At 32.8% G+C, this 26,205-nt stretch overlaps 4 protein-coding genes and 2 long non-coding RNA genes across 7 annotated transcripts; 2 read left to right on the top strand and 4 right to left on the bottom strand.

Annotated features, from left to right (window-relative positions):
* Window positions 1-1,311: 1,311 nt before the first annotated feature.
* Window positions 1,312-2,689, top strand: LOC140875959 (DNA-directed RNA polymerases II, IV and V subunit 10). Its single transcript, XM_073279791.1, has 4 exons — window positions 1,312-1,404; window positions 1,499-1,557; window positions 2,040-2,134; window positions 2,538-2,689. The coding sequence occupies exons 1-4, from the start codon at window positions 1,369-1,371 to the stop codon at window positions 2,561-2,563; spliced, it is 216 nt and encodes a 71-aa protein (XP_073135892.1). The 5' UTR covers window positions 1,312-1,368; the 3' UTR covers window positions 2,564-2,689.
* Window positions 2,690-3,157: 468 nt separating this feature from the next.
* On the bottom strand, window positions 3,158-6,919 carry LOC140875213 (uncharacterized). Its single transcript, XR_012148371.1, has 6 exons — window positions 6,509-6,919; window positions 5,551-5,638; window positions 4,357-4,453; window positions 4,006-4,114; window positions 3,552-3,622; window positions 3,158-3,461 (listed from the first exon to the last, which is right to left on the bottom strand). It is a non-coding gene; the product is annotated as an uncharacterized lncRNA (long non-coding RNA).
* Window positions 6,920-7,602: 683 nt separating this feature from the next.
* Window positions 7,603-9,760, bottom strand: LOC140875215 (uncharacterized). 2 transcript variants are annotated; one of them, XM_073278821.1, is made up of 4 exons: window positions 9,602-9,760; window positions 9,195-9,292; window positions 8,209-8,423; window positions 7,603-8,025 (listed from the first exon to the last, which is right to left on the bottom strand). In XM_073278821.1, exons 2-4 carry the CDS (start codon window positions 9,282-9,284, stop codon window positions 7,752-7,754), a joined length of 579 nt encoding a protein of 192 aa, XP_073134922.1. In that variant the 5' UTR covers window positions 9,285-9,292; window positions 9,602-9,760; the 3' UTR covers window positions 7,603-7,751. The 2 variants fall into 2 exon arrangements, with proteins under 2 accessions (XP_073134922.1, XP_073134923.1); XM_073278822.1 differs by lacking the exon at window positions 9,602-9,760 and adding an exon at window positions 9,458-9,592.
* Window positions 9,761-11,572: 1,812 nt separating this feature from the next.
* On the bottom strand, window positions 11,573-13,973 carry LOC140876231 (uncharacterized). Its single transcript, XM_073280139.1, has 4 exons — window positions 13,854-13,973; window positions 12,697-12,839; window positions 12,403-12,617; window positions 11,573-12,121 (listed from the first exon to the last, which is right to left on the bottom strand). Exons 2-4 carry the CDS (start codon window positions 12,784-12,786, stop codon window positions 11,881-11,883), a joined length of 546 nt encoding a protein of 181 aa, XP_073136240.1. The 5' UTR covers window positions 12,787-12,839; window positions 13,854-13,973; the 3' UTR covers window positions 11,573-11,880.
* Window positions 13,974-20,368: 6,395 nt separating this feature from the next.
* LOC140872139 (uncharacterized) lies at window positions 20,369-21,554 on the top strand. The gene is made up of 2 exons (XM_073274908.1): window positions 20,369-21,359; window positions 21,520-21,554. The coding sequence occupies exons 1-2, from the start codon at window positions 20,369-20,371 to the stop codon at window positions 21,552-21,554; spliced, it is 1,026 nt and encodes a 341-aa protein (XP_073131009.1).
* A 1,149-nt stretch (window positions 21,555-22,703) lies between these two features.
* LOC140879795 (uncharacterized) lies at window positions 22,704-23,067 on the bottom strand. Its single transcript, XR_012149508.1, has 3 exons — window positions 23,001-23,067; window positions 22,833-22,920; window positions 22,704-22,744 (listed from the first exon to the last, which is right to left on the bottom strand). It is a non-coding gene; the product is annotated as an uncharacterized lncRNA (long non-coding RNA).
* Window positions 23,068-26,205: the final 3,138 nt, after the last annotated feature.

Here is a 26,205-nt window from a genome sequence, read left to right as displayed (position 1 = left end):
ATAAACAATTTTTCTCAACACCATCTTTTGTTTTGCCAAAATTGCCAATATGTGATATAGATATTATACTTTTGTTTTCTTTTATTTTTTTAAAAATTTGATATTTCAAATTACAAATTAGTCCCTAAATAATTTTTACAACTATGATATTACTCCTATTTGAATATAAATCAAAGTAATTACAAAAATATTATATAAACACACAGCATGTGCATCAATAGACTAGTGATTATAAAATATGCATATTACTAGAATATATGTTTCATGTAAGAACAACTCTTTTGTGAGAAGGTCTCATCAATCTTTATCCGTGAGATGTGTCAATCCTACTCATATTTACAATAAAAAATAATATTTTTTTATGGGTGACCCAATTAAAAGATCTATCTCACAAAATTGATTTGTGAAACTGTGTCACAATAATTTTTGTGTTCATGTAATTTGTAGTTAGACGACATATTGTCTCCTCTAAACCAGCCAAATCTCACACTGTTGGAACAAATATCTATTACGAAAATAATTCGATAGCTTTGGTTATCATTTTTTTAAAAACATATATATGTTGGTTGTTGAAAGCATCTTGTATGTGCATAAACAAATTTGGAATCAAATCATATCAGATTTATTTGGTGAAAATTATCTCAGAACCTCCCTCCATTGTCAACTCAGAAATCTAGTCTAGACTTTGTTTTAATGGATCGAGTTTTTTGCGACCCGTTTTATTAATATTGTTTGATCCCTATGTTAATTGTTTTCATCTTCATGTTCTTCTGCATGCATGAGTTGGTACATTCTATTTTTTTAAAAAAAAAATAAATACAGTTGTGAAAAAAATTAAAAATTAACTTTGCAACAACTACAAATCAAATTATCTTTTCTTATTTTTATCCCAAAGATAAAAATCAGGCATGATTAGTTGATGACTTGAGGTATTTTTTTGTTAATTTTTTTTAATCTATCTCGACTTAAGGTGGTTTTATTATATTTGACAAAGGTTTGATTTTTTCCATATTGTTATAAAACAATAGGGATAATTCAATAGGTTTGTTAAAAAGGCCTATTTTGAGATTGGAAAAAAATTCATTGGGACATTAATTGGAAATTAAATTTGAAAATAAAAAAATCAAAATTAAGAGTCTCTATTGGGCCCTATTTTAATATGTCGTAACCCATGCTGCGACTCTAAGGTCCAAACTTAAGTAAGCATCGTGTTGAGATCCAAACAATTGTTTTAAAGGCCCAACCAGCCTATTGAGACCCAAACAATTATTTTTAGAGGCCCAACCCAATTTCTTTCCATCTGAGAACCAAAAAATTTGTAATATGAATACCGGTTTGCCATTCCGCCAACGAAAAACCTAAGCCAAGATGATTATACCTGTTCGTTGCTTCACATGTGGAAAGGTCCCCTTTCAAATTTTAAATCCTTTGTTTATATTTGCTGATGCCTAATTCTTGTGGTTCGAAGTGTTGATTTTCTTAAAAAACTTTCGTTCAGGTGATTGGAAACAAATGGGATATGTATCTTGACTTACTCCAGTCTGATTACACCGAAGGGTGAGTTCTCTTGCGAACTGGCTACTGATTTGTTTCAATTTCATGTACTGGTGTTGATTTTGAACTCAATCGTCTATTTTCTCTGACGTTATGATGTTCTCTTGTTTTTGGCTCATAGGGCAAGAATTGCGGTTTGTTCTGGAAAAGTAAAATTCAAATTTTGATAAGCTAAAAACAGAACCTTGATATTGTACCTTGAGCAGTGGGAACAAATATATGAAAAAGATTTTGGTGTTTTCTTGCCTTTTTGGCAGCCTCTTGAACTGTATGATCTTGTTTTGTGTGAGAAAATATTGTGATTTTGGTAGAAAAGTGAGGATTACGTTTGTATAGAAGATTGTAGGTTGACGGGTTAACTAAACTCGATTTATCAGTCCTTCTTGTATTGAGAATGAAAGTGAGGATGAAGTCTTTAGTAATTTATTTTCCATATATGTTTTCTTTATACAATTTGAAGGTTAAGAAACAAATTTTGTTTGCAGTGATGCTCTAGACGCACTTATGCTGGTTCGGTACTGTTGCCGAAGAATGCTGATGACTCATGTTGATCTCATCGAGAAGCTTCTGAACTATAATAGTCAGTGTCATCTCCCTCAATCTTTAATTCTCTCTTGCTTGCTTTCTATTCTTAGCTTTGACCTCTCTGATTGGTGGAGTTATTGATGCTAAGGGCAGTGAACATGTGTCCTGTCACTTAAAAGTTTTTCCTTCTTTTTAGAGGAATGTCAAATGTGGTTACAATCAATAAATTGCGGCTTGGACTTATGCATATATGACAAACCACTTTGTAAGATGAGCATTCAAACATGTGGAGTGAATTAAAAAGGCTTTTAAGAACTCGTTAATCACCCACACATTCACATTAAAGAATGCAATATAATATGAATTACCGCATATTGAATCTGTTCGTGCTTTGGATGCTAAGAAAGAACCTTGAGCTTGTTCTCTGTTGTTGAAACTCATTTGGCTCTATCTTGCAGCTTTGGAGAAATCAGAGGGCAGTTGATGTAGCTTCTGCGTATTAATTGTTTGCAAGTTTGAATCTCTAGGTGCATCGTTTTGTTTCACTGCAAGTGGGAGGCTCATGTTGGAAGTGTAAAAGAGCAATTATCGTTTTGTTTTTTCTCTGTCATCTGATTGTTGGATGGAAAAGAGCTGAGCTCAGACATCGTGCGAGAGTAGCTATCACAAGCTCTTTTGTTTCTATATCTCAATGATTCTCTTGCGTAGTGGAAGTCCAAATTTTTGGTTCTCTTTATTTTTGGCCTCTGGCTGAAACTTTTCTGTTTGGTTATTGATTCTTGGGGGTGATGTTGATTAGTAGACTGATTTTTGCTCAAGAACATTATCCTGCTGGTTTTCTTTCTGATACGTTAACCACAATAATGTTTTTGATCGAGGAATATAATTTACCGAGTGCTGGTTTCGAATGTATTTTTGTTTATCACGAACACTGAATAGCAAACACCACATTATCTATACTATACATAAAGTAAGAGGTCTTTTGGTATATTTACTTTCAATTTTTTTTTGTTTTTAAAAAAATTCCTACAAAATTATAAATTTAAAAAATTAAATAAATTTTTAAACCAAATACGTGAAACAAATAAATTTATATTATATACACAGAACATAATATGTGTATATAACGTTATCACACAGTGCGTATGCGATGCAGCTAGTATATATGAAATGACATATTTAACCGCGTGACAAGGTGGATTAATGCATCACATTGTTATTTGCAAATTGGCTACATAAGCAAGCAACCAGATGGACCTCTTATTTTGCCGGGAAATCTGATACAAGCACCCTTTTGAATCCGAACCTTGTTCAGGAGTTTGAGCCACAGAGGATGTAACGTCTGATTTTCTTGTGTCAGTTACCTCGTGGAGCCCCTGTAACTATGGTGTAAGTGCAACTATTATTAGCCAAGCATTATGCTAAGAATGTGCTGTTGCTAGAAAAGTAAAGACGGTGAAATAAACATGCACCTTCTTCTGTATATGCATGTAAAGAACTGGAATGTAAAACTTGGAGAAATTCAATAACGGCGCTCGCCCACCTGCGGATAAAAAGAACTTTGAATTCAAAGATCCATGCCAAATTTCAGTGTTGAGCATCACGGTGTAAGTTTAATTTTCAAACCAGTTGGCATTGGCTGACAGGTCATATTGCCATCTCATATCTACGACGCCACCCTAACTAAAGCTTATATATATTTATAAATATATCGTGGACATTTAAGCAGTGAAATACAGAGAGCATCCAACTGTTCACTTAGTTGCATATTAGATTTGTATTGTCACATAACAATAAAGACGATAGTTTACAAAGAGAGTGACAAGATGGGTATAAAATATAAATAAAGAGAAAGAAGTACCACAGGATCTATGTTTTACATAAAGAGTGACGAGATGGGTATAATAAAAAGAAAGAAAGAAGTACCACAGGCCAGATCCCCTCAAAGAATGCCAGGTGCTCCCAACATGGTTGCGGCTAGAACGATGTTTTTTTTCTTTTTTTTTGAGAAATAGAATGATGTTTTTTATTCGCTCTACAATAAAAAAAAAATTAGTTGTTGCGAGTCAAATTAACGATAGATGAGATCCTACCACATGGATAATACACAAACTATGCATCCAACGGTTCGTATTTTTACACATATGCGTAATTAATTATATATTGCTGACGTGGCAAATCATGGGACATTAAATCCATCATTGAAGTATTACCCATATGCTATGTTGAAATCTACCCAAATTAACCGTAGAAGAAAGCAAGGAAATGTGAGCATACCGGCACTCATCCCAAGGAATGGCTTCTCTAGTGCAAACCGGGTCGTCCAATGCACTTATGCATAGTAGTGGAATCGAAACTTTGAAAAATTATACCACTAAACCAAAAAAATAGGCTAATTTAGATGACTAAAACTATAATTTTCATAAATGTCAATAAACTAATTCTAAACCATATAAATTAAGAAAGTTTTGTACGAGAGGTTCGCACAAGAATTAGTCAACTGAAATTGATTCCACTGATAAGACTTATACCTGATAAAATTGTGTTTTAATGGTTATTATTATAAAAGATGCATAATTATGATGCACGTATGTTCACAGTGGGCAGATCGATTTGATAAAAAAAAATTAAACTAACTTAAATTAAATATTTAATAATTAAAATGTTAATTTACAATCAAGAACACTTGCGAAACATTTAATATTTAATAGTCGCTATAAATATGATATAGTGACATAAAAAAAATATAAAATACTAAATAAGTGTGTTTCAAGTGAGTCAGCTGACTCTGAAAATAATTTTGATGGCTATAAAAAATTTAGCTTCCTATATATAATATATTAAATTTTCTTCTTCAATTGATATTCTCACAATATACCAAAAAAGAAAAAAAAAATGATGTTTCAAGAAATATAATACATCATGAAAAAATTCATACATAAACCACTCAAAAAACACATCATTTCTGATAAAAAGAATGAAAGTGCAAGGGTTTTTGAATTTTTTTGCTATTTAGAAGACATAGATCCTGCCTATTTGCACGTAGAACAGCATTGCCAAGCGAAAGATCAATGACTTGTTGGTGATGCAACCAAAAAAACATAGGCCCGCTCAAATTATTTTATATACAACATGATATGTCGGCTTAGATTAAATCAGCTGCCATTCCAAAAACTACAACTTCTCAAAATAAAGCTCAACTCTGTGGATTGAAACATTCCAGTTGCGAACAAGTTTTGCTTCATATCAGTATTCAATTTTAAGGAAATTCACCTTTCCCACAATGCTACGTCAAGTGATACCAAATGGCCAAATACTTTAAACAATCAACAAGCTTGCTGATTTTTAACACATTCAAATATTTGCTTATATTTTTTTGTTGGGATCGACAAACAAACAAACAATCTGGACAAGAATGTGTTTTGTAGCCCATACAAACAAGGGGGCAATAAAGAAAAAGAGTGGTCATACTTCAGATTATATTCCAAGAGCAGTTTTCAGTGTTTCCATCTGTTTTTCCTTCAATGCAGCAATCTGGTGAGTCTGCGTCTCTGGAAACCTAGTTAATCAAAAACAAATTTACGCACACACATTCAACATATAATCCAAATGCAATTTGTAAAGATATAATGGTTACTCAATGAATGCATGACATCATAGGGAGAATGTGGAACCAGTATAAGCTCCCCAAATATGTTTGATCATAGTTTATGGTGGTTTATAAGAAGATAACCAGCAAGGGTAGCATTAGATTTAACTATGAAAAACTCTGCTATTTAGAAGACACAGATCCTGCCTACTTGCACGTAACAGAGTGTTGCCAAGCGAAGATGGATTATTTATCAGTGATGCAACCAGAAAAACATGCCCGCTCAAAATATTTTATATACAACGTGATATGTCCGCTCAGATTAAATCAATAACTGCCATTCAAAAAACTAACTTATCAAAATAACGCCTAACTCTCTGGATCGAAACACTCCAGTTGCAAACAAGTTTTGCTTGATGTCACTATTCAAACCCTTCTTTTTTATTGTTGTTCCTCCCATATACATGGCTTACATATCACATTCATCTCTCCCAGAATTTTAGGTCAAGCGTTACCAAATGGCCAAATACTTTAAACAAACAACGAGCTTGTTGATTTTTACCACATTCAAATATTGACTTAAAAAATCATCATTGGGATCAACAAACGAAGTGTCTGGACAAAAAATGTATTTTGTAGCCCATACAAGTAAGGGGACAATAAAGAAAAAGAATCTACCAAAATTGCGATTATTTTGACCTACATCACAAAGATGCACGGATTTCAAACGAAAGATGCAAGTTCAAACCATTACCATACGCTGAACCCCCAAAAAAAAAAAAAAGAAAAAGAAACATAGACAATTCTTATACGAAAAAAGAAATAGAGAAAACCCAATACTTTTCCGGGATGATTGCTGAGTTACTCCCTTCATCAACATCAATCGCCTTCCTCGCCTCATCAAGCTTCTCCGCAATCTCCGCATCAGTGTAACCGATCGTGCTCCAATATATCCTTATTGGGTTTTCGGGTCACGCCCGCAATTCCCTGATCCGAATCGAAGCCCTTGCTCGAGTCCATAACAACTTTGTCGGTCCTCGGCTTGATGAAGAACTTGTTGGTTTGGACATAGCCATCAGTTCCGGACCCCTCTAGGCGTAGGTAACCCTTTACCATTGTACATTTTCAAGATTTTGAAAAACTCTGCTCTGATTTGAGTGTCGATACTGTTCCAAACCCTAGAAAATCGATTTCAACATGAATAATAGAAAGAATAACAAAGCGAAACATTTCAAGGGAAGGGAAAATTTTGATCCGATCACACAGGACCCAAAAAGCCCATACCAATAACCGTAAGTTTTATTTAATTAATTAATTTATTTAATTATAATAGTTTGGTTTAAATATAAATTAAACAAAATGATATATATATATATATAAATATATTTGGTTTTATTTCACATTCATGGCTTCGAATTTATTTAATTATTAAATAAGTTAAATGAAGAAATTCAAATTCATATCCACTATATTATATTAATTGTAATGGATTTCAAATGATATTCTAAGATTTCAAAATTCAAATCTATTGTGGTCAGTATAGTTTTAGGGTAATTTAACTCATTAATAAGTAATTAAAGAAAGATATAGATTTGAATTTCTTTTCAATAAGTTATCTAAACCGTAAACATGCATTTAAATTCATGAATTTCAAATCTTTCTATTTAAACAAAATCGTAAAAATTTCGACACAATGATTAACGTTTTACTCAGTTTAGCCTCAAAATTCTTTTCCAAAAATAAAAAAATTTATTTGCCAAAATAGCATAAAAATTGATCTTCTATATATATATATCATGTTCATCCATTTGACCAAGTGGCTATTGAGAAAAGGTTGTATTTAAATTCTTTTTAAGTTTTCGATAATAACTAATCTATATTTTAAAATTCAATCTTCAAAATCAAAGAAACTGAACCAAAACAAACCAACGGAGTGAAAGAAACAGTAAACGCCAATCGGAGCCATTATCAACAATTAAGATTCATTTAACACAATGAATACCCATAATATCATAGATTCATAGTGTTGTTCAAATAACACAATCGAAATCTAAATGAAAGTTTGAAACAATCGTTGCGTGCTTTAGACACTGCTTTTCATAGCATCGTCAGGGCCAAGACCGGCTGCGGTTTTGTCGTCGGAACCGAGGTAATCCTCTCGAGCATTGTCTGCTAACATCAATGCAACGAGCCAGAAAAGGCACGAATCGAGGGACAAAAACGCCCCTCCACCTAGAAGACCAGTCTTGGCCGTGGGGCACTCGGTTGCAAGATTGTTATGGACGTTGCGGACCTGGTGAAGTTGTTCTGTTATGGTCGGCCATAACAACATCGTGGCGGCCAAACCAGTTGTCGCCCTGAAAAGAAACCAAGAATACATAACGACCAAACAGATAATAACAAAAAGCTATGACAAGGATGGATTAAGCCAAACAAATTAAACTACAATAATAAAACAAGAAAAGAGTCATTGAACTAAAACCAAATCAAGGGTGGGGTTGGGGGTTTAAACAATAGAAAATGCTTTGAAGTATACTCACAAAGCAACATTAAAGAAGACAACAAAGCCCGTGTTTTGGAATAATGCCGCCTGTGGAACGGACTTTCCTTTGTACGGGTAGAATAAGGCGAAATAACTGAACCCAGTGCAGACGGCAAGGAAAGCAACAGACAAGTAACCCAAGACAACAGTAGGGTCAGATGGATATTTGCAAATGACAAAGCTCTTCCCAGTTATGATGTTGCCAGCCGCTGGCTGCAAAATGTGAGTAGAAGAAAACAGGAGATATCAGGGCTCACCACTTTTAAACTAAAAACAAGATAACGAAAAGGAAAAAGACAGATAGCGATACAAAGCAGATCAGGAGGTAAAACATTTCATCATGGGAACCAATGAAAGAAAAAATATTTTAGCTTATCTAAATTTGTTAGAGCAAATGCTGCTCGATATGAGCAGATGCAACAAGTAACTGAAGCCGATCTGAAAAACCACCACGCATTGAAGACAGACACACAACATAGAACAAATATCCATAAACTCGAGAAACCGGTTTGATTAAGCATAAATCTCACATACAGAACAAACACCAAAACCACGGAAAACTTGAGAAAATTAACCTTGATCAAACTAAGTTTCGAAAAATAACATTCTCCAAGTCTTGAGATTTTCAAAATAAATAGTTTGACCAAGATTATTTCTTAAACTATCTCCTAAAAGAAGTGTTTTATACTCCAAAAGGAAAAAGATCTCATTCATTCTACTTTCCTTTCAATATACTATCACATAATTAATCCTCCAAAGTAAGAATTAGAAAAAATAATCACATTCTAAGAAAGATAGTAAACTACTGGAATAAGAAATTGATTCGTAAAATCTAACCCCACCCCACCGCACCAAAATTACAACTGTCCGCTCGTCGAATTGCTCAGTCGCAGAAAAACAAAAACAAATTTATTCCACTAAGGAATATACACTAAAATGTAAAGTATCAATTATATAATTTTCACTCATAATTAAAAAGACAACCTTCTTGTTCTCGGCAATAACTCCAAATACGAAGGAAAGCACTCCAAGAGTCGCCACAATCAAAGAAGTTTGCTTGATTGTAAAAGCCATCGATTTGCCTGCAAAAAAATTAGCAGAATTTTTTTTTTTAAAAAAAAACCCCCCAAAAATTCAAGAAATAGGAGATACAGTACTCCAGCACAGATTACAACGAAAAGTGTAAAAAACGAAATCACTCCTTTTTCTCCTTCTTTTTTTTTTTACAACTCAGATCGGACTTGAACCTGAGTTTATGGCGATTCAAAAAAAGACAGTCTTGGAAAAAACAAATCACACCCACTTCACCAAGAAAAAACAACACCACTTATACGAAGGAAGATCCACCATTATCACGAAATAATCGTAAATCTACTGAAATAAATAAATACCTTAATAATTCAGAGACACGGATCCTTGAGAATAAATGGAAGGATGGAGGAAAGCAAATGGGAAAGGATATTTATGTAGAGCTCGAACACGGCTGACTGCTGACTTTGTTTTTGGGAAGATAACAAACAGAATCCTTTGGGGATTCCGTTCCGAAAAGGAAGTTTATACGGTGTGTGCTAGTCCACGAGAAGCATGAATGTGGACGTTTTGGTAGAATAATACAAACTGCAAATGGTAATAGTTAATACTAATAATCGATTCAATAAAAGAGGAAATTGGTTGTTGGTTTATTATTCAGATTTTTTGAGAATGAAAAAAAGATAGGGTCTTTATTAATAAAATAATTTTATAAATCTGAACAGTCGGAGCTCGATATATACTAGCTTATGTGTACATGCAAATATGCAATGCGTGTGAGTCGATTTTTTATTTTGTTTAAAAAATAAAAATAAAAATAAAATTGACTAAATTTAGAATTTTTCTTATTTTTTATATGTTTTAAGACATTTTTACATATATTAAAATTTTCATCAAATGGAAAGGATTAATTTTGTGGATGAAAAAATAAAGAGAGATGTCACGGGATTCTAAAAATTACACCAATACAGTATTTTGTTTTTATTATGACTAAGAATTTTATATATCTACCGGTGTATCGTTGCACGCGTTGTGCGTTTGTACATATTTTTTTAATTAATTTGATTTATATTTAAATAAGAGTAATATTATAGCTGCAAAAATTATCGAGAGACTAAACTGCAATTTGAAAGGTCAATTTTTTTTTTTAAAATGTAATATATATCATATAAGGGCAATTTTGACAAAAAAAAAAGATGGTGTAATTTTTTGTCTAATAAGCAGATTCTTTATATATACTAGCATAATCGCACACACGCGTTGCGTGTGTATAAAATCATATAATATATTTAGTATTATATGTTATGTATAAATATTACTTTTTCGATAATATTTAAATTTATTTTTTTCATTAATAAAATAAATTTAAAATTTATTTATCAATTTATCTTATCTATAATGTTTAGTTGAGAAAAATATGGAAATTTGAAATATTGAAATGTCAAAAAAAATAAAAATAAAAGTGTAATATTTATATCAGATAAGGGCAATTTCGGCAAATGAAAAGATGGTGTCAAAGGGGGAGATTCTTTATATATTGAGAGATATATATATCAATAATAATATGCTAAAATATTTTCCATTTTTGAATGATATTTATAATTATGAATATACCAAATAATACGGAGATTAAAAGAAATTTGAAAACCATATAACTTAATTCATAAATCCAAAATTCATAGTATTGTGCCAAAGAGACTCAACCACTATAGAGGAAGGGATTTCGTGCGTGTGTGTGAACGTATTATTAGTTTTTTTTTTTTTTTTTATAAATATTACTCGGTTTCAATATTTTTATTGTACAAAAAAAGTAGAGACTTTATTAAAATCATGAACGTAAAAAAAATTAATAATGAATTTTATGGGTGTGTAGATTAATTGTTTTTTCACATATATAAATATATTTGTTTACTAGAGATTACTAGGATTTGTAAAAGGAAGATGTTTATCGTTGTTTCAAGACAACATAAATTCACCCGAAAATATTTGAGGATTACACATGATGCAAAGCCTTTTTCTATGCTATTTGATGTTTTTTTCGCGGGAAGAGATTTTTATCGTTGTATCACAAATGAGGCACTATTTTATCGCTTGTTAAATATTTATGTTCGTTATTTATATATATTTTATCCGTTTTGATTATATAAAATAAAAAAAATTGGAAAAACAAATTATACAAAAACTTCTTATTTTTAATTGATTCAAAAACCAATTGCACGTTTTTCAATACCTTAATATATATTAGTAAAAGAGTAGGAATAAAAATATTATTAATTACAGCACAAAACTATGTATTTGGGAAAAAAACGTGATGTATATAATTGAGATGAATGTAATAAATCATAACAACATATATTTCATCAAATGTGTATGAGATCAGAACCGTATGAATATTCGAAACTAGGCAGAAAAATTACCATTATTTATATACACTTACATAGATATATATCACTCTCTAAAAGATAAAGGCACATGATCAATAAATCTTCATCCAAATAAACCTAAGTGAATGCTGGTGTAAACATCACAAGTTCCTGCACGAATCCACCATTGCACCAAGTCTCTCTTGTTTAAAACCCGCACGTGCAAGATGATCGATCATGGTGTATATTGGATTTTGATTAAACAACATATATATGTTTCATATGGTCTCTTGTGTTTGGGCGTCCTCGAAGTAATCGTCGCGGACATTTGAGGTCAGCATAAGAGACACCAACCAGAAGAGAGATGCATTGAGGGACACAAACGCACCACCACCAAGTAGACCCGTCGCAGCAGTCGGGCACTCGTAATCAAGGTCGGAGTGGATGTTTCTCGTGTGGAGAAGTTGCTCCGTTATCGTCGGCCATAGCAAGAAAATCGCGGCAAAGATGGTGTTTGCCCTGTAAAAAAAAACATCAAGTATGTACTCTCTTCACCATTAAGTTGATGCTGTTTAAGATGTTAATTAGGGGATAGTCTATGCTCGCATATGAACATTTGAAATGTCCAAAAAAAAAAAATCGTTGAATGCAGTATATGGGCACAGTGCCCATGTGGTAGCATAAACTTTTAGATGGTCTATATGAATATGTAAAATATTCTAAAGATGTTATAGAAAATGCATTTATATAGTGTGTCTATATTTTATATATATAAATTAAATATGCATGCCTATGCTTACACTGAAACAAATAAGAATGAGGTGCACCAACTGCTGCCAAAGAGTGCAGCCTTGGGGATTGATTTGCCCTTGTAGGGATAGAACAAGGACTGATATCCAGTAATGGCGGCGGCCAGGAGGAGCCCGAAAGAGGCGTATCCGAAGACTACGGAGGGATCCGACGGGTATTTGCAGATCACTACTTCTTTCCCTGTGATCACCTCTCCTGCTGCTGGCTGAATTATAATATATTCAATAAATATTTTTTAGTACTTGACCAGAAAAATATGCAGATATATATATGTAAGAACTCACTTTTTTAAGTTCTGCCAGAACGCCAAGAATGAAGGATGCACTGCCTAGGATGGCCACAACCACAGCATATTGTACCGGAGTTACTGCCATTTTTATACCACGAGAAGCTTTCAACCACTCTGTTTTTTACTGCCTCCCCACCCCTGCCAAAACATGAATTGCAAAACAAAACAAAACAAACAAACAAAAATTAAAAAATTAATTAAAATTGCCCTTAATTTTGATTGGCAAAAGCATAGACATGAGTAAATTAATATTTTCCAATTTTTCTAAGTAAATCCTATGACTTTCTATTCTAGGCTAGATAAAAGAATGCTAGACTCGATTTGTCGACTACTGAAATCAACGAAAAGATAACAAAGAGGGATTTAAAAACAAGGGTTGTGACACAATACAAGTGAATATATAACACATATATTACATTCATTACACGTGAATAAAAAAAAAAAGGAAAATGATTTTTTTTCCCAATTTAACTTGTTCATTTTTTTGGCTTTTTGGTTTATTAACTTTTCAAAGTTTGGTTTTGATAAACTAACTTTTAATTTTTCGATTATTTTGGTCCAATTGTTGACGTGGCAGTTTGACATGTTATCATTTTTTTATGTCACGTCAACATTTTTCAGTAATACGTCGTCTGTTGGACCAAAATAGTCGATAGTTAAAAGTTATACTGTACCAAAACCAAAATTTGAATAGTTAATAGACCAAAATTAAAAAATAGACTAGATAATGGACCAAAGTATCTCCTTGGACTCATAATTTTAACAACTTTTACCGATACTATTTACATATGTTTGGAGAAGAAAGCATTGTTTCCTACAAATACAAAGCTCTGTAATAGTCGAGGATCCCTTGCTCTCGAGGTCTGAAGATCCTAGTGGTCTTGAGTTCAAATCTCACGGACTGCGTGAAATGTTTATGCAGTTAGGTTAGATTTACGTAAATCTCCTATCTCAATTATATAAATATAAAAGATTAAAATGCAACGCTCAAAGTTTCCCTTGCAAGAATGATGCATTTACTCTCATCTCATGAACCATTTTTCCCCTCCTCCAAAAACATAAATACGTTTATAATCTTCTTTCAATTACAAATCAACATGAATACACATAATTAATTTGAATATAGAAACCAACAATTTTCAAAGCACTTGCCTTATGTTTCAATCTCCTTGGGGTCGTTGGGAAATTCAGGAGATGGTTGAATGCGTTGCGAAATTCTTGTATTAATCTTCAATTCTCTTGGTCGTCCTAGGATTCTGTCTCTCTCCAAGAGGCAACTTAAATAGAGAAAAAATTAACATGAATTTAGGCTCTTTTATTGGACTAGATTCATTGTTTCCAGCTGGGAATTTTCCTATACTCAAGGGTATCCCCTCAACCTTCGAACGATGAATATAGGTTTACTGGGAAGATTCAATACCGGTGCCTCCTTAAAATTCTGCGTCAAATTCTTGATTATTATTATAATTATTATTCATCAGTTAAATTCTCCACTCAGAATAATTACTATACACCTTAAATTGCGCTCGTTTATTCACATCGTACGTACCATTAATGAATGATTATAATTTATTTCATTTCCCTGTTTTTGGTATCTAAATCTAAAAGTGCAAACATGATTACGTTTTAAAACGAATAGTGAAATAGGATTTGACTATGTTACATTTTAAATGATATGCGAAATATGTACTTGACACACTGGCTTCTCTTACGTTTAAATGATATGCGAAATAACGTAATATAAATTCAAATTTAATAAGTTCGTAATATAATTAAGTAAGAACACCTGCATAAGACAATATATAAGATTAATTAAAATAAATTATGGATAGACTCGAAATATGGGCAAAAAAATTTAGATAGTGTTTTTTAGAAGTTCAAATAATGAAAATTTTATTAATAATGAGCTGGATTGTTACATAATTGATCCAAATAAGAAATAATAAAATTCGGAGGCTCGTTCTAAACCGCAGGACTAGCATGGAAGCGAGAGACTTTTGTTAAAAAAAATTGAGATAGTTAAAAGTGATATATTTGAGATTTATTATACACAAAATAAATTTGATAATTTATGATCCTTAGCTACTATATATAGCTACTTGCACAATTTTTTATTCAAACCCTAAGACATGTATGTATGTATGTATGTATCATAGTAAGTTACTCCAACGCTTTCAAGTGTCAATTAATAATATAGTGTAAGTGGCATTTTTTTAAAAATATATAATATATCAATATATACTTTTTTTTGAAACATAATATCAATATATACTAAATTATTAAGTTCGGGTGATTTAAAATAACTACAGTTCGTTATAATTTTTTTTAAAAAATAAAAATAAAAATACCTCTATTATCAAATCACAACGTACAATATTCCATTTTTTAATAAAAAAACATCATAAAAGTAGTTCAACCTATAAAGTTATATATCATTTATAACTTATCACATCTTAATAAAAATATTTCTTTATCTACATTTTTAAATTTTGAAACGACCATATAACTAATAACATACAAAATTATTATAACAAACCATTTTCAAAATTTTAAATTTCAATATAATCTCCAGATCTTCTCTAGATTTTGCACATAAATTACTTAAAACATAAAAGAGAAAAATGATATATAATATACAGTAGATGAACCTAGCTATTGCATACAAAAAGAACACTGGTTGTAATAAAAGTTCCACTACTCCAACAACTCATCATCTCACTTTTGAACAAGAAAATGAATTGAAATTAATTTGTTTGAAAAGATTTGGGGCCTCCATAGCCATCTGAAACGACCCTAACTCTATAATAAATAAATATGCGGAATTTTTTTTTTTTTTTATACTATTAAATAAACTATGTACATATATGCCCATACATATATGCACAAAATAAAAAGATTTAAAAATAACTAACTAAATAAATAAATAAATAAATACTTAAATAAAATTGCATTCTTTAAAATAATTAAATATCTGAGTCAATTGTTTAATTAAAATACTGCATAATTAAAATGAATAAAAAGTGTGCATGCACTGAAAATATTAAATAAAATATTCGAGACTCTCAACTGCTGTAAAATAAAACAGACTGTATCATGCTAACAAAAATAATAACATGCATAGTGACTCAGAATATTTCACGGTCACGGGGCCACTGCATGCATGCTCATACGTCCTCGCCTCCGGTGGGTACAATGTCATCCTCAACGTACTCACCTGCACCATACCAGTGTAGTGAGCCTAGAGGCCCAACATGCTAACATAACAAGGGTTTAAAATAATTTAAACCAATTTAATACTAATACATACATATACATGAATGAGCATGCTTAAAAATTACATAACATATCTTACTTAAATAAACATACATAACTTAATACATAACATTATTGAGCAATTCATTTTCTAACATAGCATGGTTGTATCCGTAGTGTAACCTTAAATCATACATTAAATACTGATCAGCGTGGAAACCTACGTACGTGGCCGGTGACGAATCACCTCTTAAATTGGCAGTAAACTGCCCTTCAATCATATGGGGACGAATCCCCCTTAAATTGTCACACTACTTCAACTTCCAACATAAAATATTTTTATTGCTCAACTTAAACTTTAAATCATGCATAAAATATTATTTCATAAATGCATGTACTGGAATAAAATATGTGTCCATCATATACATTTAATTTAATTTCTTACTAACATATAAATATTAAAATAACTTAAATGCATAAAAATAATTAAATATATATTCAGGACACATGCAAATTTTTTCATGGATGGTCCTGGACAGCTGGCCCTACTCAAGCTCATTAACTTAAATCTGGCCCATTAACATACTTAAGCCCATTATTTCAAACTTTAAGCCCAAATAATTATTCTAAGCCCAATTAAATTAATAAAGCCCATTAAAATTTCACTAAGCCCAATAACACTTAAACTGGCCCAATGGGCCCAAAAATCCATAGACTGGCCCAATAACTTTTATGGGCTCAAAAGCCCACAAAATTAATGGACTAACTTAATTAAAATTTTAAAAGTCCAAATAATTTTATTTTAATTTAATTGACTCAAAAACCCATTAATTCATAAAATATTTTAAAAATAAAAAGACTCGAGCCCGGCCCACCTAACCCGGACCCGGACTCACTTAACCCGACCCACTAACCTCCTGACCCGACCCGGACCCAAGAACCCGACCCGGACCAAGTCTAAACCCTAGAACCCGACCCTCCCTTCTCAAAACCTCTCGGCCGCCGCGTGGACTCGGGCAGCAGGCCTTCATCGCCTGCTGCCGCCCTGCTCCGGCCATGACCGGCCGGAGCGCCGCCGGCAGGACCTCCCCAGGGTCCTGCCGGTTTGAACCATGCCATGGTTCGAGCCCCATGCAAGCCCACAACCGAACCCGCAGCCCTTAATCCAACAACCCTAATCTGTCGCCTACCATGGAGCCGAATTGATGCAGATCAGTCCTATCCTCATTCCAGCCCAAACTGACCGACCCCGATCGACCCTAAGGCACTCTAGGATCCCTCTGGACCGAGCCATCAGCTGTACACATCCATGGAATAAAAAAAAAAACGTGAACATGAAGCAAAGCATGGAAAAATTCGAACCCTTCAACCATTTTCTGAAATAATTCGAAAGCTTTAATGCATACACCATCAACACAATATATATATCTGATTGGCACGAAAAGTTGAAAGAAAATCATGCCTTGCACCGTGGAATGGAAATACGAAGGCGTAGTTGACGATTCCGGGACGACGGGGCGACGAGAAACCTTAAAACTTGAAGAGAATCGGCTATGGAGTTACCTTGGCTTGAGGAAGATGATGAAGATGGAGAATGGAGGTGAGGGAGGCGGCTACTAGGGTGAAGGATCGGTTGGTTTGGGGTAGACTAGGTTAAAGTTTTAAATAAAAATAGGTTTTAGGATTTTAATAATAATAAGAGTTATAATTACATAATATATATAATTTAAAAAGACTCTAAATAACATTTAAAATCTGATAACTTAGTTTAAACATATGAAAATCCCGAAATTATAATTTAAGGGAATTTTAAAAGTGATTAAAAGTCATTATCTTGGCTAATTTTGGATAAAAATGACCCCTAAAATTAAATAAAATTAAATACTTAAAATTTTGAGATAATAAAACTCAAAAATAATATTTTAAGGCTCCAAAAATAATTTGGGTGGAAAGTTGTCATCTCGTCCGTCCACGGTCACGTCTACGCGATCAAATATTTAAAATACTAAAAAAAATCATAAAAATCACTAATTATGGGTTAAGGGCTTAAAAATAAATTAAATCATGCATAAATAATTCACATAATTATTTAACCCATAAATCATAAATTTAAATAATTAAATATCCTAATTATGCAGGCGGATTTATGTAATTAAAAATACCGGGTGTTACACCATCCGTCCTCTGTTTATTTCCAGGCTAGAGCAAGGATATTATCCTTGCGATCAAAACAAGTCAAATCGAGCTGAACATGTGTTATAATAAAAAAACAAACAAAATAATCAAAGAGTCCAAAGCAAAAACTCAATCCAACACGAGCCATCTTCACTGTAGGATCGAATTTTCTGGCAAATAACATATGTTATCGGTTTTTTTCGGGTTTTTTTTATTTTTAGTGTAAATTAAATAATAAATTTCAAAAATAATGTAAAATTAAAAAAAATTTACAAATACTGTAAAACTCCAAATCTGACAGCGGACTTTCATTTCCACGTAAGCATCGTCCTCCGCCACGGGGCGCGGATGCTGCGTATTTGGCAGCGTCCGCGCCTCGTGGCAAAGGATGCTGCCTTGTTGGCAGCGTCCTCCGCCACAGGGCGCGGACGCTGCCTAGTTGGCAGCAGCGTCCGCGCCCCGTGGCGGAGGACGCTGCTGCCAACTAGGCAGCATCCTCCGCCACCGGCGCGTACGCTGCCTAGTTGGCCCGTTAATTAAATAAAACGCGTATTTAACGCGTAATAAATTTTTAAATATATTATATAACGCGTATTCAACGCGTAATAAATTTTTAAATATTAATTATAACGCATAAAGAATTAATTTAACGCGTAAAGAATAATTCTACGCATAATTGTATTACTATATATATATGTTCACAAATGTTATTCGGATATCATTCATACAAATATTAAACTTTTTAAAATTTTCTCTTTCCTTTTATCCGTTTTTCATTTTTATTTCAAAAAAATATATCGAGAATGGAAAACATTGATATATTTTTATATTTTGATGGTCATATTATTGTGGATAGTGGATCGATTGTGTATAGTATTCCTTATACTAGACCGATGCGAGTTCTACGTACCATTACTTTGTCCGAGTTGGTTGAAGCTGTGCATCAAATATTGAGGATTGATCCAACTACTTTTACCCTCAAATTGTCAACGAAATATTCTTTTATGAAAAATTCATCTTGGCATGAAATTCAAGTCAATCTTGTCGATGACAACGCTTTAGAGTTTATGATGCAATCTCCCAATATACGTATATTGCATTTGTACGTGGAATCAAATCAAATTGACCATCACGTTGGTCATGTCGACCAAGAATCGGATATTTTACACGTCACCGAAGGAATGGACAACATGATTCTTTATCCTGAAAGTGGATCGTGGGATCAATATATCGCCGGCACATCAGAACCTGATCCTGCAAGTTGGCCGGAAAGTACACGTATTTGGGAACAAAATTATGATGAAGCAAATTGGAATTCAAAAATTCAAAACTTTGTGCCACGTGTTGATGATCCTAGGAGTGAAAACGAAGATGTCCAGATAAGCGATACAGAGCCAGAGATGTCATACGGGGAGTCTGAGGAAGAAGATGATGACGATGTTGAAGATGTGAATGATGATGTACATGTGAATATCCATGCAAATACTGATGAGGAAATATCATCTCGTCCACCACCTCGTCAGAAATTACAGAGGCAAGATGTTCCTTTCTTTTCTACCACTTCTGATATGCCATCTTTTTTTAATACATATTTTGGAGAAGAGATTCCTGATTCTATTGGCGTACCTCATGACATGCGGACAAGATACTATAATGAGGAGAGAGGAGAACTATGTGTAAACATGGTTTTCAAGGATAAAAAAGATCTGATTGCATCTGTGAAGGATTATTCGGTCAGAGTTTCTAGGCGTGAATATCTTGTTGTTGAGAGCACACGCATTTTGTGGAAAATTCAATGCAAAAATGATTCTTCCACCGTCAGATGTCGTTGGGGTCTTCGCGCATCATCACAACTTGAATAGTGATATGGTTGCACATACACTATTGGGAATTGTACGATGTGATCCTTCGTACGAGATTAAATATATAATAGAGAGTGTGAAAGATAAATATGGATATCAAATCTCGTATACGAAGGCGTGGCGGAGTCTGAAACGTGCAGTGGAAATTGTTTATGGAACTTGGGAGAGCTCTGTTCAATTACTGCCAAAATATATGCGTGCTCTTTGCAAATACAATATTGGAACAATTGTCGACTGGAAGCATCCAGAAACAATGAAGAAATAAAAACATTGAACTACTGTTTTTGGGCATTCAAGCCATGTACTAATGGATTTCGACACTGTCGAAAAATCATTAGTGTCGACGGTACACATTTGTACACAAAGTACAAACACAAAATGTTGATCGCTGTCACTCTCGATGCTAACAATCAAGTTCTACCATTGGCTTTTGCAATTGTCGATGAAGAAACGTCTGATTCCTGGAAGTGGTTTTTGGAAAATGTTGGACGACATGTTGTATGTGGCGAAAATGATGTGTGTCTAATATCTGATAGGCACAAGGGAATCGTGCGAGCCGTTGAAAATCTACCCTATTTCAAACCTCCACAAGGTGTGCATCGTTTTTGTTTGCGGCACGTGTGCTCAAATTTTAATTCCAGGTTTAAAGATGTGCATTTGAAAGATTTGTGCTGGGAAGCAGGTAGTCAACATCAAATTTGTAAATTTGATGCAACAATGGAGGCAATTAAGAACAAAAATATTTTGGCACACAGATATTTGGATGGAATATCAAAGGAAAAATGGAGTATGGCCCATGACGGAGGTTGGCGTCGTGGAGTGATGACGACCAACATGTCCAAGTGCTTAAACAGTGTGTTAAAGAGAGCTCATAGACTGCCTATATCTGCAATAGTACACTTGACCCTTCTGAGATGTGTCCAATACTTCATTGAACGTGTGGCAAAAGGTCAACGTATGGTTCAAGAAAATCAATTGTGGTCGGATTATGCACGGCGAAAGTATGAGGAATGGGCAAAGAAATCTAGTGAACATCGTGTTGTTAAATATGATGTACGATCACAAACTGCTCAGGTTGCAACCGGAGGAAGGCCAAGTCGCGGCCAACACATGCAAGTGGTGAGAATATCAACAACAGATTGTTCATGTGGTAAATGGACAATTTTCGGCATCCCGTGTTCTCATGCTATTTGCACCGCTAAATGGCACTCGTTAGATCCCACGACACTTGTGCAGTCATGGTACAATATATCGGAGTACCTCGCAACGTATGAAAGAAGATTTGAACCTCTTGCAGATGAAAGATATTGGGATCGTCCTACCTTTGAGTTGCAACACAACCCAGTTAGACGTGAAAGAAGAAGAGCAGGTAGGGATACAACGACTCGACTAAGAAACGAGATGGACATGCCGATAGCGAGAGAGAGAGACAACAACGAAGAACTAACTGGTATAACTTTGAAAATTTAATTTGTTCCTAAAAATATGTCTTGTAATATATTTTAATTTGTATATGTTTTTTTTTTCAGGAGTATCAGATGAACGTGGACAATTGATTGTTTGACGAAAAATGTATAACAAATAAATGTTTGTTGGTAGCATATGCGTTTTTATAATTGTGTCATATAATATATGCATTGAATAAGATATGTATTTGATATTGGTTAAATGCATTGATCTATTACACTAATAGTATTTTTCTTCATATTTGTTTTAATCAACTTAATAAAGTATTTAAAATAATTGTGGTGTAATTAAAAAAAATCATACGGAAAGGAAAAAAAATCACACGCATAACTAATTATCAATTACTATAACACAAAAAAAAATATTATTATTGTTCATGACAATTGGAGTTATACAAATGACCACCGGTACCACAAGCAGATGGTCTACGTCTACGTTGTCCTCTACGCACAACAGGAGCATCAACAATTTCTTCACTCCTCTCTTGTTGCTTATCTGAATAACTAGGGAATATTACAGGTGATGGAACGTTTCTTTCAGGAGCCAGAATATTGCGTTGACCAGTATTAAGCAGATCTGTAAAACTTTGGATATTTTCACAAAATGGAGTATGATAACCGGCATCAACATATGAACCAGATGGTCCTGCACCGTAAAATCCACCGATGGTCCGGTATTGTACAACCCACTAGATGGCCATGCGTTGTCGAACCCACCAGATGGACCCGCGTTGTAGAACCCACCAGATGGACCCGCGTTGTAGAACTCACCAAATGGACGAGGAGGAACAAACCCTGATGATGACTGCTGCGAATCAGAGGATGACACACTAAAATTTTGTGGAATATTACTGTGTCTGCCAATATCTAAATTCGGTTGATATGGCCTAAAACCAAGCCCAGTTACTGCAGGCGATATAAATCGTACAGTAATGCGATCATACCATGGAAAGTAATCATCATCGACTTCGCTAGATCTTCTGTAACGTTCTCCTCGGGCAACATTACTCAATTTTCCATTCCAAAGAATAATTGCATCTTTATGATACTCTCTCCAATCAGTGTTGCGATGACCTGTTCTATTAACATTGTGTAGGTTATCGTTGTCAAGTGCAGGCCTAGGAATAGATTGTCGCATTTTGAACTGCCTCAAGACCCGATCAGGACGATGCATCTCCACAATATCAAAACAAATCAGAGGACAAACACATCTTCAGATTCTATTATCGTATGTACTAATGATCGCTTTAACATCAACATCTTTCTTGTTGTAAACTATCCAATTAAACTGCATAATAATAATAATAAAATCATTTTTAATTAATAAATAGAAATTAGTATAATTGCTGAAAAATTTCAATAATCCAATAACACACCTCGGCATTAGTCATACGATCGAAGCAATCCCTTATAATTCTAACAGCGTGCGTTGGTGAATGAGTGTAACTAAACACATTTGACCACCTACAATAAAAAAAGATTATTAAAATTATTACAAAATGAATTTGTAATTTATAAAAAAGCTAATATTTTTCAAATATTACCGTGCACCATAAGGAGCATATGGAATATCTTCCTCGAATTCATTTTGAGGCACAGTCAGAGATAATCCATTTATATCAGGATTAACAAAATGTAATCCTGCTCCATGCCCATACCTGCCATCAGTAATAAATTAAATTATAAATTATTATAATGTGATATTAGATGCACTTAAAAATTTATACCTGTAGGATAAATAGAGGCCCGGATATTATAGCTTTTCTTATCCGTGTTGCATTGCATAACTCACGATATAGGAATGCTAGAACTGCACTTCCCCAACTATAAGATCTGATGTGTTCAATATCCCGAAGTAGTTGCAAAAAAATCAATTTAACAGATCCTCCTTGATAATCTGGAACCATGATTCCTCCAATAATCATTAATGCTACACAACGGGTATATTTTACGACATCTATTTCTGGACTATTATCATCGATATGTGCAGCCATGCAATGCTCATATAAAGCGGTCATCGATAAGTGACCACCTTTGAAATGCGATGTCAGTGGCGTAAATCCCAATAAATCCAAACATATATGCTGCCACTCTTCAATTTTGCGTGAAACATCTATACCAATTACAGGTTCACCATCAATAGGTAGACCCCAAATAATGGAAATATCTTGTAAAGTGATGGTTGCTTCACCACATCTAAAATGAAAGGTATGTGTTTCACGTCGCCATCGTTCAACCAAAGTAGTAATTAAATGATTATCATATTGCCGAGATCCACACAACAAAACACCATAAAACCCCATATTATTTAAATATGCAATCACACGACTGTGCAGACCATGCTCATTAAATAACTGCCAAATCAAATTATCGGATCGTTTGACTCGAACTATGTCATCAATTGTTATTGTGGAAACTTCTGACGACATATGTGTGGCTTGTAAATATAGCACACTGGAATCTATTGGCCCTCGATTTGTTGTCATCCTGACAAATATACTAACAATTATATAATGCAAACCAATAAACACATAATATAAAATTACATGGTTTACAAAACATAAAAATAAAATAAAGTAAAATATAATAAATTTTAATATATGCATATAACAATATATGTCTATATTATATTGCACATTTTTAATATAATAACGATAACAATAAATTATATATATATATATATAAATAATATATATATATATACATACATATATTATATATATACATATATTATATATATATATATTATATATATATATACATACGTAATATTATATAGTATATCAATAATACAATAATATCACCACATGCATATATATCTAATATAATAACAACCACAATAATAAATTTTATATATATATTTTTAGTATTTTAATATATATATATATAATTCTATATTTATATATATTATAAGATTAAAATAATAATAATAACAACACTTAACGTAACATAACTATTTTTATTATTAATACATTTAATTTTTATTATATTAATATAATATATTTAATTAAAAAAATGAGAAATTTGAAATATATACTAAAACAGATTATTAAAATAAACTCAAAAAATCAAAATAATGCTTAAAAAAATTCTGAAAAATAATTCATACATTCAAATGGTTTTTTTAGTACCTGTGACCAACAATTAAACATATTTCAATTATAGTAACTCAATTAAACCAAAACACCCAAATTAAAAAATCATAATTTCGAATTTACCTTAATTTTGAAATAAAGCTCCAACCAACCAAAATATATTCTTGCTAGTTTGAAAAACGATAGGCGGTGATGGAAGATGTGAAAATGCTCCGCATGTGGTCGGACGATGTTTTCAATACGGCGAAGAAAACTCAAAAAATTGGTGTAAAATAAAACCTCTCGTTGTAAGGATTTCGAAACTACTCTCGGATTTGTAATTGGAGGAACGATTCTGAAGAAATCTAATATTAAAGAAACAAAAAAATGAAGAAGAGAAGAAGGAGAGAAAAGCCGATGATTTCTGCAGAAACAAATGAATAATTGAGCATAATAATGGAGCGGATGCTGCGTGCGTGGCACAACACGCACACCACGACGCACCATCCGCTCCAAATGTTGGCGGATGGTGCCACGTGTACTGAATATCCGCTGTCAGATTTTGAGTTTTACGGTATTTGTAAAATTTTTTTAATTTTACATTATTTTTGAAATTTATTATTTAATTTACACTAAAAATAAAAAAAAACCCGTTTGTTTCCCCTTACTATCCCTAGTTTCGATACGATTATTGAATATATAAATGCGAAAAAAATTAAAGGACATAATACACATATACTAACTAGGCTACTAAAGCCCACATAGTTTTATCATTTATGATTTATCTTATTGTTAGTTCTTCATTACTAAGAAAAATAGGTCCCGGGGTCCTCTCTACGTGTAAACGTGTTTTAATGCGATAAGTTTCCAATACATATCCTTGAAAATGCACCCAATTCCCACCGTCCCTATACAGCTAATAATAATGTTCTCTACATTCAAAAATATCGTAACCAACAAATCACGATATCTTATTTACAAAAACAGACGGTTTTATGAGTTAATTTTATGATACGTATCTCCTATTTGAATCATAAGTGAAAAAATGTTTTCATGCATAAATTGTAAAATTAAAAAGATACAAAAAAATATAGCGTTTTTACAAATAAATAGTCACTAAAACGCAACAAATACAATTTTACAGGTGCGTGAAATTTTCATAAATAAAAAGACACCAAAGTTCACAAAGTTAATGTAACTTTGGTAAATGAGAAAAAACCTAATGACTAAGAAAATATAAAGTCGTATAAAATAACTAATTTGTCTAATAATTTTGATTTTGCTAATTAAATTAGAATATAATGATAATTTTATCTCAAATTTAAGCAATTAATTAGAAATAAATTAATTAAAAAGCTTATGCTATAATAATATAATAATATATACACGTGGGATAATAATTTTTGTTCTAATAAAACATAATATATACATATACATATAGAATTAAGAAGTTAAATAATCGATTTAATAAATAAATATTTTTTATGATGTGGGAAACCGCAGTCGTTACCTTTCGATGCGTACTGAGTAAATTTCAAACTAACACAATATCCTGCAAATCACGTTAGTCAGGTAAATCGCACTAGATAAACTTGTATACAAACTCACAGACTAATATTATCCAAAAAATTGTCGGTAGAAAGAATAAATAAATATTTTTATCAACACGTGTCAA

This window comes from Henckelia pumila, chromosome 1 (genome assembly GCF_033568475.1).
Source record: "Henckelia pumila isolate YLH828 chromosome 1, ASM3356847v2, whole genome shotgun sequence".
NCBI lineage: Eukaryota > Viridiplantae > Streptophyta > Magnoliopsida > Lamiales > Gesneriaceae > Henckelia > Henckelia pumila.
The sequence above is the reverse complement of the archived record's forward strand: the minus strand, read 5'-3'. Positions and strand labels throughout refer to the sequence as shown.

What these genes read in the sequence shown, in the direction of transcription:
- LOC140876231 (XM_073280139.1), bottom strand. Translation starts at nt 12,786, where the DNA reads ATGGCAGTAACTCCGGTACAATATGCTGTGGTTGTGGCCATCCTAGGC. An exon ending in TTCTGGCAGAACTTAAAAAA is followed by an intron (nt 12,618 to 12,696) that starts GTGAGTTCTTAC and finishes ATTATAATTCAG; the next exon opens with CCAGCAGCAGGAGAGGTGAT. An exon ending in TCATTCTTATTTGTTTCAGT is followed by an intron (nt 12,122 to 12,402) that starts GTAAGCATAGGC and finishes TTTTTTTTACAG; the next exon opens with GGCAAACACCATCTTTGCCG.
- LOC140872139 (XM_073274908.1), top strand. Translation starts at nt 20,369, where the DNA reads ATGTTGATCGCTGTCACTCTCGATGCTAACAATCAAGTTCTACCATTG. An exon ending in ACGTGAAAGAAGAAGAGCAG is followed by an intron (nt 21,360 to 21,519) that starts GTAGGGATACAA and finishes TTTTTTTTTCAG; the next exon opens with GAGTATCAGATGAACGTGGA.
- LOC140875215 (XM_073278821.1), bottom strand. Translation starts at nt 9,284, where the DNA reads ATGGCTTTTACAATCAAGCAAACTTCTTTGATTGTGGCGACTCTTGGA. An exon ending in TTATTGCCGAGAACAAGAAG is followed by an intron (nt 8,424 to 9,194) that starts GTTGTCTTTTTA and finishes CACATTTTGCAG; the next exon opens with CCAGCGGCTGGCAACATCAT. An exon ending in GTCTTCTTTAATGTTGCTTT is followed by an intron (nt 8,026 to 8,208) that starts GTGAGTATACTT and finishes GTTTCTTTTCAG; the next exon opens with GGCGACAACTGGTTTGGCCG.
- LOC140875959 (XM_073279791.1), top strand. Translation starts at nt 1,369, where the DNA reads ATGATTATACCTGTTCGTTGCTTCACATGTGGAAAG. An exon ending in GTTGCTTCACATGTGGAAAG is followed by an intron (nt 1,405 to 1,498) that starts GTCCCCTTTCAA and finishes ACTTTCGTTCAG; the next exon opens with GTGATTGGAAACAAATGGGA. An exon ending in CAGTCTGATTACACCGAAGG is followed by an intron (nt 1,558 to 2,039) that starts GTGAGTTCTCTT and finishes TTTTGTTTGCAG; the next exon opens with TGATGCTCTAGACGCACTTA.